The sequence below is a fragment of the Stomoxys calcitrans genome, chromosome 4 (assembly GCF_963082655.1).
Source record: "Stomoxys calcitrans chromosome 4, idStoCalc2.1, whole genome shotgun sequence".
Taxonomy (NCBI): domain Eukaryota; kingdom Metazoa; phylum Arthropoda; class Insecta; order Diptera; family Muscidae; genus Stomoxys; species Stomoxys calcitrans.
Genome location: NC_081555.1, coordinates 88,083,422 through 88,098,336, shown reverse-complemented (window position 1 = coordinate 88,098,336; position 14,915 = coordinate 88,083,422). Strand labels below are relative to the sequence as shown.

The following is a 14,915-nucleotide window of genomic DNA, read 5'->3' as shown; positions in this document are numbered from 1 at the left end:
GTTGGCGTATGTTGTGATCTTTGGCTTTCCTTTTCTATTTGTAAAACTCTCTGATCATAGAGCTCATCTCTAAAGAGAAACAACATAGGAAGGTCTTTGTTCCAGGATTGGACTAAGATCATTCCTAACCAAAAATTGCTCCCCTTCCTCAAATCTGAGGTTACCGTAACAACAACATTCACTTTTTAAATTCCATTTAACTCCTTAACATTAAAAAAAAATAATGTTTAATAACACCTTCTTCTTGACATACTCAAGTAATGAGAAAATATATTAAAATAAATTAGAACTGTGTGTTTATGTAGTTAACGCAAAAGTTAACCTTTGGCATGGTTCTCATTAATCTCACATTTTCGCCTAAACAATTGTGATTGTGAAACAATAGAAATCAAGCCAAAACGCAGTGGGGAGTGAACAGAGCCCTTAGCAAAACATCCACATGTGCTTGCAATCTCTCTCACTCCTCCACACACACACATACGTAGTGGTGTGAAAGCGTGGCAGCAGGAAGTTTTCATTAATTTCGCGTACACTTTTTTTTTCGCTGGGATTTGAAAGTGAACAGGAGCGACAACAGGATCAGCAGCAGCAGCAGCAGCAAAGCAACAACTGGTAAATTATCCATATTTCAACGCGTTTCCGTTTGCCATATGTAACGCAATGGGTTGTTGATGGTGTAATGAAAGATTCCACAAACACACACCTACTCATGTTCACCTTGCCCTCACTACACACACTTGCAGTTCCATAAAGGCGGGGGGTGCTCACAGTTATGCTTCGTTTCCCGTTTAAGGAAATCAGCGGAAGAGAAAAAACGAACATGGAAAGTGCAAAGCGTATGAAATGCTTTATTTATAAAACCAAGAACGAAGAGGGCAGGATAAGGGAATTCATAAAATAAATGCAAATGAGAAAAAACACAAACTCACTTACACAACAGTAAAAACGACAAAGAATAGTAATGAAGGTGGAATAAGAATGAAAAAAAAAATATATAGGAGTGAAAAAACTACAAAAATAATTCATAATAAAGAAACAACTGTGAAATAGTTTCACACTGGGAATCCTCAGAGTGCTACGAACAATGGCAGAAGGTCGACTATATGGTTTTAAGCATTTTCTCATTTAACGAAAAGCGAATAAACAAACAGGTGAAGCATCCAGTTGGGTTTCTGAAAGGTACACCACTGAAAGTTTGTATTACCTATGCAATTGGACACTTAACTTTATTTTGAGATCATTATGGTACCAAATGCAACAATGGGTCTTTTCCCATAAAAAATTTTCAGTGAAATTTATCTCCTTAACCGAGGAAAGGTAGGTTTTGGGCTTAAGGCTGTTTTGTTGTATTTTTAAATAAATTTTTATCTTATGATCATGTCATTTCAGACCTGAGAGAATAGTTGTTCCATATAAAACTACCCACAGTGACTAATAATGGAAATTCTCATCCAAAAATCCATTTCTTATGAGCAATGCATGTGCAAACTTAATTGGAAGTGTCACATTTAGGAGTGCACTGAAAAGGCTCACAGATGTTGGGCACTATGTAGACAGCCCGTAGGCTCGATGTGGGACTAGATTAGTGTAATTAGACCAATACTTAATTACGCCTCAGTAGCTTGGTGGACCGCTATGGAGAAAAGTGCAATGTTAGGACCATACAATAAGTTCAGCTAACTTGTTGTCTAGTCATAGGCAAAGGGATGAGGACCACGTCCACTAGGGCACTAAACACTATTCTAGATATCTGACCCATTGACATACCGATTAAGTGTGAGGCAGCCATTGCGGCTATGAGACTTAAGGCGATGGGAGAATGGACTGAGGATGGGAGCAGCTCATACCATCGCGGTATAATCGAAGAGGTTTCCGATCGAATACCTGGCATGACACTTAAGGTCGAGTGCGAGGCCCTGCTGCCAGCGGCACAGTCTTGGACTGACAGAACCCTGGTATTGCCGTCTGGAATATCATGTTACACGGATGGATCAAAACTAGGTCTACATTGAGAACCCAGGGACTGGGATCTGTTGTAGACTGCCTGACAAAAATACGGTCCTGCAGGCGGAGATCCTGGCGGTCCGTGAGGTGGTGTGGTACTAACGCGAGGACATCGAGTGTGAACATCTTTCCGGACAGTAAAATGGCCATGGGGGCAATAACAATCAGGACGGTAAGGTCACGAATAGTCTTGGAGTGTAAGAAAGAGATTAACGCCTTCTCTTAAGCAAAGTTTCAAAGCGATTGCGCAACATGAAGGAGTATTGATCTAAAATGGGTTAAAAACAAAAAAATAAACATCGACCAATTTTTATGCCCTCCACCATAGGATGGGGTATGCTAATTTCTCCATTCTGTTTGCAACTCCTCGAAATATGCGTCTGAGACCCCATAAAGAATATATATTCTTGATCGTCATGACATTTTATGTCGATCTAGCCATGCCCAACCGTCCGTCTGTCTGTCGAAAGCACGCTAACGTTCGAAGGAGTAAAGCTTGAAATTTTGCACAAATACTTTTTATTAGTGTACACCGGTTGGGATTGTAAATGGGCCACATGGGTCCATGTTTTGATATAGCTGTCATATAAACCGATCTTGGGTCTTGACTTATTGAGCCTATAGAGGACCCAATTTTAATCCGATTTGGCTGAATTTTGCACGTAGTGTTTTGGTATCACTTCCAATAACTGTGTTTAGTATGATTTAAATCGGTTCATAATTTGGTATTGCTGTCATATAAACCCATCTTGGATCTTGACTTCTTGAGCCAATAGAGCCGCAATTCTCATCCGATTTCGTTAAAATTTCGCATGAGGTGTTTTGTTATGACTTCCAATAACTGTGCTAAGTATGGCGCAAATCGGTACATAACCTGATATAGTTGCCATATAAACCGATCTGGGATCTTGGCTTCTTGAGCCTCTAGGTGGCGCAATTCTTATCCGATGTAGAAGACATTTTGTACAACGCCTTTTCTCATGATCTTCAACATACGTGACTAATATGGTCTGAATAGATCAATAGCTTGATACAGCTCCCATATAAACCTATCTCCCGATTCTGCTTCTTGAGCCACTACAAGGCGCAATTCTTATCCGAATGAACTGAAATATTACTCAATGATTTCAGCAATTTTCAGCATTCATTTATGTTCCGTATCGACTATAACTTGATATAGCTCCAATAGCATAACTGTTCTTATTCAATATTCTTTGTTTGCCTAAAAGGAGATACTGCGCATAAAACTCAACAAATGCGATCCATGGTGAAGGGTGTATAAGATTCGGCCCGTACGAACTTAGCACACTCTTACTTATTCTATTTGAGGTTGCCATAGTGTTCCTAAAATTCAGAGCTCTAGTTCAATTTACAAATAAAGTACCAAATATTACCAATTGATTGATTGTTTGTCCCATCCTTCAAAAGAAATAGAAATAGTCCACAATAACTAAAAAGTGAAACGAAATGAGTAAATCAAAATCAACTCGATCCAGCAAAGTAAAAGATGATCCGGATACACCCGCAAAACCAAAGGCCAGTACATCTGCATCCGCCTTAAGGAAAATATTTTACATATCTCAGGATATGCTGGAAGATGGGACGCAAAAGTTGAATCTGGAGCAATTTTATCATGCGGGAAAAGGCAAGAAAGCATTATTTATGACAAAAAATGATAACATTATAATGGAAGTGGTGGAGTATTCAGAGCCTAGAAGAAGTTGGCTTATCAACAGCGAGGTGTGTTCCAATGGGCATATCTACATTACCACCCCGATTGATGTGACCTTTTTAGCTTTGCACCACTTGCGCAAGCATTGTTCGACTAGAGCCATCTCCTTGGATAACATATATGATGAGGAGGATTCCAGTGTTTCGAGGCTGCTTACCAATTTTATACCGCATGCGTCGCTAAAATGTATTGCCGATGTTAAAACTGCAGGAGGAGATAATTTCTATAAATATAACCACGAGAAATGTTTAGCATGGTTGTCGCTTAAAACAAAACATGTGGCAGAGGCGTTGAAAAAAGCCGGCATATACTGTGGCCACAGTGCCATATCGCAAAACTATACACGAAGTGAAAACGTAGTAGACGAGACTGCCCATGAGACGGATTACCTGCGTATGGCCTGTGATTATATTGGGGGCTATATATCCCTGGAATTGCATGAGGAACTTGCTAAATATTTGCAAATACCCTCTGAGAAAGCGACAAAGAATGAGGAAAAGAAGGCAGCGGCGACTAATACTAAACGTAAGTCCGGCGACAAGCTAAAGAATGAAATCTCGAAAAAGCAAAAATTGGAAAATGGGGCAGCAGCTAAATTGAAGGATTCCAGTTTGTTGGAAGAATCGCCGGACGATGATGAAGAAGAAAATCGTAATAAGAACAATTCTTTAAGTGAGGAGATCATAAAATCACCCAAAGAGAACTTATCTACTCCGTTGAAGGAAAAGACAATGACAGCTAAAGAAAAATCATTGGCGAAGAGTGCTAAAGGTACCAAGAGTATAGCATCATTTTTTATGAAAAAGACTGCCGCATAATATAATGTAGAATGTTTAAATATATATATATATATATATATTACCAATTGCGGTACTAATCGCACTATTTCTCCCACTTCCGGTACGATTTTCCAATTTTTTTTTTCCAAACTTTATTTTTTCGATGCGCTCTTTAGTTTGAGCTCAAGAACATAATGCCAACCCTCTCCGATCACGCTGGACATATATGTACCATTTCGTACTTTTTAGTACCTTAACGAACAAATATAAACTAATACAGCCTTATCCCGTGTTTACGACCCAAGACCAACACTCATGCAAAATTTCCTCATTCTAGCTTTAGCCGTTTGGGCTGGGCGATGATCAGTCAGTCAGTAAGCAATCATTCTGTCACACAACTCTTTTATATGCAGAGATATGGGGCAAGAAACTTGACAAATGCGATCCATGGTGGAAGGTATATTCGATTTGGCCCGGCCGAACTTATAATGCTTTTATTTTTTATACCCATCACCATAAGATGGGTTTACTAATCAAGTCATTCCGTTTGTAACACCTCGAAATATTCGTCTAAGACCCCATAAAGTATGTATGTTCTTGATCGTCTCGACGTTTTGAGTCGATCTAGCCATTCCCCTCCGGCCGTCTGTCGAAATCACGATGGCGGCCAAACGTGTAGAGCTAGCCGCTTGAAATTTTGCGCAGATACTTAATATTGATGTAGGTCATTGGGGATTACAAATGGGCTATATCGGTTCAGATTTAGATATAGCTCCCATATATACCGATCCCCCGATTTGATTTCTGGAGCCTCTGAAGGCCCCAATTTTTGTCCGATTTTTCTAAAATTTTGCATGTAGTTTTCCGTTATTACTTCCAACAGGTACGCCAAGTACGGTCCAAATCGGTCTATAACCTGATATAGCTCCCATATAAGCCTTGAGCTCTTACAAGCTGTAATTTTTGTAGTATTTGGCTGAAATTTTGTATTTGGTGTTGTGTTGTGACTATTAACAACTGTGCTAAGTGCCGTGTAAATCGGTTTATAACCTGATATAGCTCCCATATAAACTGATCTCCAGATTTGACTTCTGGAGCTCATGCAAGCAGTAATTTTTGCCCGATTTGGCTGACTGTGCCAAGTACGGTCTATAACCTGTTATAGCTTCCAAGCCCCAGTTTGTGTCTGATTCGGCTAAAATTTGACATGTGGTGTTCTGTTGCGACTTCCCAATTCGGTCCAAATTAGTATATAACCTAATGTAGCTCCCATATAAAGCGGTCTCTCGGTTATCCTCGTTCGGTTCATAGAAGCTTTCAAATAAAATTAGTTTGTATAAACTTTTAGCAGAATCCATGGCGGTTCGTTCCCAATATTCGGTTCGGGTGATCCTAGCATACTTTTAGTTGTTTCATTTCATGCAAACATTTTTTTGCACCAAACAATTCTTGTAGCCTCCGCAGCAAATTTACTAAAAAATGGCGAATTTTAAATCATCTTTGCTCGAAATGGGTATTTTGGAGATTTTTGTAAAAAGATTCGGGCAGAGTTAATTTTTGGGTTTTTAAAGACATTTTTGCCTGTTGTTAAGTTTGCTCTATTTTTCTTTTCTAATCAACAGGTCATATTAACTAAAATTCATTAAAAACGTTAAACGTCAACCTCAACGAACTTGCTTCTTATTTCGCTGCAAGAAATCTGAAGATATCTGCCACCAAATCTTCAGCCACATGAGGTGAGAAGGGAGCTAAAAGTGATGATCGGCGGAGTGACAATTCCGACCATAAAGTGTCCCAATATACTTGGTTTCACATTTTATAGCACTTACAAATTCGCCTCACTTGCCACAGCAATTTGCGATAAGGTCTAAAGTAGAAAGAAAGTCCTTAAGTCACTTACCGGCAGCATTTGGGGTGCTGACAAAGAAACTTTGTTGACAACGTACAAAGCAATTTACCGGTCTGTGGTAAGTCATGCAGCGCCAGTTTAGTCTCGTCAGCTCTGGGACACGCAGTGGAATAATATGCAGATCTGTCAGAACGCCGCTCTTCGAACTGCGAGGGGCTTTCTCCTCAGTTCTCACGTGGACCACCACCACCAAGAGACATAGATTTACCCATGCAAAGACATAACAACATGCTGTCTAAACAGTACCTTCTGGGCTATTATCGCAGATATCATCCAAGTCACTATCCACCAAATCAATTACGATCCGGCAGATGCAGCCGCCTCAGTTCCTACAGAGCTAGGATTGTTTCCAACGTGCACGATTTATGTCTCGATAGTGACCAGGGACCACACGACACATGTCACCTCTAGATCAATCGGCCTATCAAGCGGGACTAGACAACATTCATGCAGACACGGTAGCAAATGCGGAGCTATTCACCACCGGGTAAATGTGGTCCTTGGAGAACGACCATCTCCAGTAGCACCTGAAGAAATTGACCTCCGCCGGCAAACCAGAGTAGTACTGGCTCAATTACGATCCGGCAGATGCAGCCGCCTCAATTCTTACAGAGCTAGGATTGATGCAAATGTGCAGGATGTATGTCCCCATTGTGACCAGGGACCACACGACACACGTCACCTGTTTAACTGCCCAGTCAGACCCACTCGTCTCAGACCCAGTTTCCTCTGTAAACACCCCATCATAGTGGCAGAGTTCCTGGATCTGGATACTCAACAGAATCAAGCAGACGAAAGAGAGAACACAACAAAAACAACAACTGAAATTCATAAGCCCCAGATCAATTCGTATAATAAACGGCACCCTAAATGGAAAAATTTATAATAGCGGTTGACTTTAAATAGGGAATCAGCTACGACTATGCTGAAATGTTTATACCCACCACCGTAGGAATGACTAAATGAATATACCCCCTATTCATTTAGTCATTCCGTTTGCAACATATCGAAATATCCATTTCCGACCCTACAAAGTATATATATTTCGGATCGTCATAAAATTCTAAGACGATTTAACGATGACCGTGTGTCTGTCCGTCTATCCGTCTGTCCGTCCGTCTGTTGTAATCACTCTACAACCTTAAAAGATTGAGATATTGAGCTGAAATTTGGCACAGATACGTATTTTTGATACACGCTAGTTAAGTTCTTGAACGGGCCAAATCGGACCATATTTGGATATAGCTGCTATATATAGACCGATTTTCCGATAAAGGGTCTAATGCCCATAAAAACTTAATTTTTCATCCGATTTTGCTGAAATTTGAAACAGTGCCTAGTTTTACGCGTCCTAACATAGGACCCAAATATGGTTGAGATCGGACTATATTAGATATAGCTGCCATTTAGACCGATCTGCCAATAAAGGGTCTGAAGCCCATAAAAGCTTTATTTTTTGCCCAATTTCGCAATTTTTGAAACAGTGGGTTATTTTAAGTCTCCTGACATCTGACCTAAATATGGATCAAATCGGACTATATTTAGGTATAGCTGCCTTATACACCGATCTCTCCATAAAGGGTCTAATGCCCATAAAAACATCATTTTTCATTCGATTTTGCTGAAATTTGAAACAGAGAGTAGTTTTAATCCTATCGACATCTGACAGAAATATGGCTCAGATCGAACTACATTTAGATATAGCTGCCATATAGACCGATCTCCCGATAAAGGGTCTGAAGCCCATAAAAGCATTATTTTTTATTCAATTTCACTGAAATTTGAAACAGTGAGCAGTTTTAGGCAACCCTCCATCTGACCCAAATATGGTAAAAATAGGACTGTATTAAGGTCATATAGACCGATATGACGGTTAAGGGTCTGAAGCCTTGTTGAAATTTGTTATTGCTAGAGTTCGAAAGCTTTAACCACTGTTTACTCCCCCTCATTGTAGGACCATCTGGACTACATATCTTATCTCTTGGTATGGCTGGCCCTATGGTAGCATTCGCATAGGTAAAAACTTTCCATCGCGATCAAGATATGCATTGCTGGTTTTTTTACGTTACATGAAGATGTCCAAATGTGGTTTAGAACGATATGAATAAGATGATGTGTCAAAGAAGCAATGACTTATGCAGCTGATTTAATCTTCCAACTTGGGGTCATTTGAATAGGATGGTAGTTTTGCCAAAAATTAAGATCTCTACTTAGATAATAAAACCCAAAAACTGACACTCATTTTAAGCCTTTTAAATTTGCTGTTTATTTTTCCGTAAACTAGTGTTGCTAACCACCAAAAGTCTTTGATAAAAAGGCCAACTAGGTTTGTTAAAGTACCACCAAAATTCATACACCACACCTTTTTCCCGCTGTAAAGATTCACATTTTGAGCTATAGCGTCAAGTTTTCCCTTTTAGCTTTTTGCAAAGGCAAAAGTTAACAATCATTTCTTTCATTCATTTTCACCGGAGAGTGCACATTTATCCATATCATTCTGGTGCTCAGGTCATCATCGCCATCACCTGCCATCACCACTGCCATCTCCATTCCTGCTGAGTTAGCTTAGCATGCTTTATAGCCAGCGGTTTCAGGATAATGACATCCTGTCGTTCGTATTGTAATTAAACATTATTAGCACATTGCTCAAGGCTTAGACGACAGCAAGAGGAGGATTCACTTCCTTTTGCAAGCTTTCACTTTGCCGCACTCAATTACTGCTCACTGACACTTTGTAGGAGAAAATACTATGGTCATTGTCCTCTTTTTATTATCCTTGGCTTAGGTAAAAACGAGCTGAAGATTTATTCTAAAGCATTGTTCAAATTCTCCTCATAGCGAATGTGGGGTAATGAGTTTTGCACAAAGCTTAGTAGTAAAATGAAAATGAATAGCAAAGCCAAACAAAGCTTCTTGCTTGTAGTCAATCTAATGAAGAGTTAAAAGGATTTTAAGCCTTGGCAGAAGACAAAATTCCCAAAGAAAATACACTTTTGACAAAATTGTAATGCCTTTTTTAATGAAAATCAAATTTTATCCGAATTCTAACCAAATTTTCAGCGAAATTCTCTTTGAAAGGCACATTTCGTTTCATTTCGTTTTCCTTCCAATTAATTCCCAGCACCCATTTTGTAATCATAAGTCAGATCATATTACCTTTACATATAATTAATTTTAATCGATTATTACAAATATTTACCCACACCATGTTAAATTACCTTTCGATGACCATTGTTGTGGAAATGCAAAATGACCATGCAGCCAGCAATGGCCATGGCTACATAACATGACTGCAAACATAAATACATCCTTAATAAGGATATTTATGTCAAGCAAACAATCGATTGAGCATTATCGCCTATTGCCAAGAAATGCAGCAGAGCAAAGGCAAGCGAGCGAGCAACAGATGCACTTTATGGGACCATTATAGGGCCATTGCATTTTCAGTTTACACTTATTGGCCAACCACAAGACAAATTCTATTATGGCCCCCTCCCCAAAGAATAACAGCAACAACAACTACAAAAACCACAATTCTCCGATTTATTGAATCAATAGTGTTGCCAATAAAATGCAAAGATTGTAAAGGGTGTGTGAGTGTATTTGAGTGTTTGACATGCGGATCCTTTTCCTAGGTCCTAAGAAATTAAAACAGCAAAAGCAGTAAAACTCGATTTAAATTCTATTACGGAAATGCGATTTGTATGGAAATTGAAATCTTTTCTTGTTCAATGAGACATTGCCAAAAATATGCAATACAATGCAAAAACTTCCTGAAGAAGGTTGTTTTAGACGACGCCACAAAACAAACTTTGTCTATGTGTTGGTTGCTGTTTGTGTGTGCACAGGTGGATGATGTTATTGTTCCAGTTAGTTTGGCAAATATTGGTGCACAAGTGCCAAAGTAGATAGAAACTATTTTAAAACACTTAAAGCGAATGGTCTCTTAGAGGGGTAGGAGGTAAAAGTTAGGCAAGGTACACAAATTGCTGTTAGAAAAGTTTATCGAGACCATATGTTGTGCACAGTGTATGAAGATGGAGTTGAAGTTGAAGTAGAAGTTTAAGCAGAAAATCACGTTTATTGTAATAAAAAACCAGTAAGGAAGGGCAAAAGTCGGCCGGTGCCGACTATATAATACCCTACACCTACCTATAAGTACAATGTGGGAGCTATATCCGATTCTGAAACAATTTTGATGGACCTCGGCGAGCAAATATGTTCAAACTGTAATAACTACGGTTGATAAATGACAACATTATGGCAAATTTCCCAGAATCGGACGAACATATATAAGTGAGCTTTATCTAATTCTGAACCGATTTCGAGCAAACTTCTCAGATAATGTGGTAGTCGTCGAGGAAAGCGTTGTGCAAAATTTTGGCAATATGTTAATTCTGTCGAAATTTGGCAGGAAGGATTTTCTCTTGATTCTCGACATTGAATTTCATGGACTGGTAAATTTAATGTAAATCGGTCCAGATTTAGATATAGCTGTCATATGTGTATATCGACAGATTTTCACCCCAAGAGCTACTGCAAGCGCATTGTTTGACCAATCTTGCCAAAATTTTGCACAACGCTTTCCTCGACGACTACCACTTTTTTGCAATATTTCTCAAAATCGGACTAACATATATATGGGAGCTATCCTTAAATCTGAACCGATTTCGAGCAAACTCCTCAGATACTATGGCAGTCGTCGGGGAAAGCGTTTTGCAAAATTTTGGCTAGATGGGTCAATAAATGCGCTTGCTGTGAATCTAGTAATTAAAATCGGGCTGTATTTATGTATATATATGAGAGATATATCTAAATCTGAACCGATTTCCATGAAATTAACAAGTAATCTCGAGAGTCAAGAGAAAATCTTTCGTGCAAAATTTCGAGATAATTGGTTAACAAATTACCATTTTATTGCATTATTACTGCTAATCGGACAAACATATATATGGGAGCTATATCCAAATCTGAACCGATATTTTCCAATTTCAATATGCTTTGTCTCTCTTCGCCGAAAAACATGCCTGTACCAAATTTGAAGACGATCGGATGAAAACTGCGACCTGTACTTTGTACACAATTTAACATGGACAGACGGACAGACAGACGGACAAACAGACGCACAGACAGAGTAACAGACATACGGACAGACAAACGGACAGACAGGCAGACGGACAGTCAGGCAGACAGACGGACAGACAGATGGACAGATAGACAGATGGCCAGACAGACGGACAGACAGACGGACAGACATACGGACAGACAGACAGACCAAATATTCCTAGGTATGCAGCCCTGTTCTTCTCTCTAGTCTACAACTGGCATCACCAAACTGTCCCTAGCGACATTAGCAAAGATTCTCGGAGCCTTTTGGCTGACTGCTGTGGAGTTTCCGAATCTAGACGTGGTGTCTTTGGGTTAGCCTGTGCAGCGAATTCCAGAGTCCACTTTAGAGAGTCTCTCTCCATATTAGTGGGAGTCTTGGCATCATTGGCAGCAAGCATCTTAATAAACCTGAGAGCGATGCGTATTCTATTAGTCCAACCCCTTAAAGAGCGTGTTGGTTTGCCGGAGAAGTCTGATGGACTAGGCAAATTATAGGCATGCGAAGAAAAAATATGTTCGGCCTTATCCTTAAGACTCGAACCAGGTGTCTTCGTTAATAGTCCCTCCTTGCCAGTCGTATATCGGCTGGTGGAGCCTGGAACAGCCGCTCCACCGTGGCAGTTTGAGACTTAAAACATATGATTTTGCAGGATGCGACTATTCACGAAAAAACTTATTTTTCATACTACTGCCGCCAGGTCAGCTACTTTTGGGACTCCCCTAGTACATCAGCCGTTTACCAGGTTCTATAATGAATACAAGGGCATTTTAGAGTGTTACGGATTCTCCTATTTTTTCAGAAAAAAATCTTCGTTGGCCGCCTCGCCAATCCTATAATCATTTAACTATTGCACCAATGTTTACCACTGTCTATTTTTTAAAAATTCCCAAAGATTTCAGCTTACCATTGTTGTTTTTCTCATTTCTGGTGTTTAGAATTTGTGGTTTTTCTTTTTGGCACACACGACACCTGAACTTTTGGATTTTCTTTTTTCATGTGGGGGTGAGGGAAGAAGCTTTTCTGTCACATATGGTGCACCCATGTATGTGCGAATACGTACGCTTGCATTCTTCCAATGTGTAGTGTTATTTTTCGAAATACATGTGTTGCTGTTTTAGAGTTAGCGATGTTGTTGGTAGCCATAAGTTTCATTTAAATATCATATGTGTGAAATTGTGGTTGTTTATGTTGGTCTGTGTGAGTTTACTTAAATGCATGTTTACATATGTTTCGAGTGTACAAAATGAAAAGTATGGAAAATTTCTTTAGGAAGCCGTTGTGTTATATTTTCAGAGCCAAGTTAAATCCAACTTGAAAAAAATTTGGATATGCATTATGAAATTTCAGAGTAAACTGTAAGGTCAGCTTTTACTACATCAACCTTATATTACAAACTAAAACAATTTTTATAATAATTGATAAAAAGCCAAAATTTTACAATTTTACACGTTGCCAATAACTATATATCAAATTTTTGTGCAAAATAGATACTATGTCATATGTTATTTGGCAATTATGGTGATATTTTGTTATAAAATTTTGCCTCTCAAAGTTCCCAAGCCATTATACGAGTATGTTTACAAAATTAAATTTTATTGTTAAACACCAAATCATTTTCCAAATAGTCCCATAGTGCGTATGCTAAATAATAGTGGCGTGTCCATCGCTCATACGCATGGGAGTACCTTGATATTCTACAATGACAAGCAGTTAAATATTAAAGCGTTTAAACGTAAATGAGACCTTTTTAAAAGAAAAAGTAAATTTTGAAATTCTGAAGCGATATGCATTCGAAAAGCGTTCTCCTTATATCTATCACCAAAGGAAGATGGCAAATTAACTTCGCCATTATGTTTGTAACATATTGACGAATAAGTTGGCATTTATTAAAATCGATCTAGTGATGAAATGCTTAAAAGCTCGTGATCCAGCTGAGGTCACCATTTCAGTAATTGCTGTACATCGCATATTGACGCAAAATTTGCCGATGAGAAAGCTTTGATACAACAAAGACAGAGCTGTTCCCAAATCTAACAGTGCGATGGCAAATATCCATCAATTAAAGTTCGAATAGCTTCAGCACGCACCCTATTCGCCAGATTTAGCTGCTTTGGCCTATTTTTTTGTTTCCAATCCAAAAACAATGGTTCGGAAAAATAATTGCCAATTTTGAAGAGGTAGAATTTGCGGTTATTGGCCATTTTGAACCAGCTAGACAGTTCTAACTACAAAAAGGGCATCGATATAAACCGATCTTCCGATTTGAATTCTTGGGCTCTTAAAAGCCGCAATTTATGTCCGATTTGGCTAAAATTTTGAATTAAGTGTTCTGTTATGACTTCTAACAATAGCAGAAGCCTTTAACCTGATATAGGTTCTATATAAACCGATCTCCCGATTTAACTACTTGAGCCCTTATAAGCCGCGATTTTTATCCGATTTGGCTGAAATTTTGCATATTGTGTTCTGCTGTGACTTTCAACAACTGTGTCAGGTACAGTCCAAATCGGTCTATAACCAGATGAAGCTCTCATATTTTTGCAGAATCCATAGTGATAGGTTCCAAGATTCGACTAGACCGAACTTCGCACGCTTTTACTTGTTTTCCCATATAACCCATCTCGCGACATGATTTATTTCGCCTCTGGAGGACGCAATTCTTAACCGACAATTTTAATACGTGCCTAAGTATGGCCTAAGTCGGTCAAACGCCTGAAGGGAACCACCCATATAAACCGATATCCCGAATGCACTTCTTAAACCCCTAGATTAAACAGATTTTATATGACTCTTGATATAATTCTTAAGACTCTATAGCGCTACCCTGAAATCTGTAATGGCTTCTACTTTGGTCTCCAACATCCAAATGATGTATATCCCGACTTGACCCAAAACCTGATATAGCTCGAAAAGCATAGCACTTCTTATCCATTATCCTTTGTTTGCCTATAATAATATACCGGGCTGAGATCTTGACAAACGCTATCCTTGGTGGAGTGTATATAAGTTTCGGCCCGGCCGAACTTAGCACGCTTTGACTTGTTTTATCAAATATGTGTTTTTTAAAGTCAATGCAAACAACAGAAATGGTCGACGTATGCAAATACGTTCTGAGTGCGATTATGCCAAACAAGTAAAAGCATGCTATGTTCGGCTGGGTCGAATATATACCCTCCACCATGGATCGCATTTGTCAAGTTCCTTGAATGACTTTTTACACACACCGCCATAGGATGGGGGTGTACTAATCTAGTCATTCCGTTCGTAACACCTCGAAATATTCGTCTTAAATTCCACAAGGTAAATATTTCCTTGATCCTATCGACGTTCTGAGTCGATCTAGCTATGTGTGACCGTCCGTCCGTCTCTCGAAATCACGAT

The 14,915-nt window shown here is 39.1% G+C and overlaps 1 protein-coding gene across 1 annotated transcript; it reads left to right on the top strand.

The window, feature by feature from the left end:
• The first annotated feature begins 3,417 nt into the window (after positions 1-3,417).
• On the top strand, positions 3,418-4,569 carry LOC106085201 (ribonuclease H2 subunit B). The gene has a single exon (XM_013249321.2). The coding sequence runs from the start codon at positions 3,472-3,474 to the stop codon at positions 4,552-4,554; it is 1,083 nt and encodes a 360-aa protein (XP_013104775.1). The 5' UTR covers positions 3,418-3,471; the 3' UTR covers positions 4,555-4,569.
• The last annotated feature ends 10,346 nt before the right edge of the window (positions 4,570-14,915 follow it).

What these genes read in the sequence shown, in the direction of transcription:
- LOC106085201 (XM_013249321.2), top strand. Translation starts at nt 3,472, where the DNA reads ATGAGTAAATCAAAATCAACTCGATCCAGCAAAGTAAAAGATGATCCG.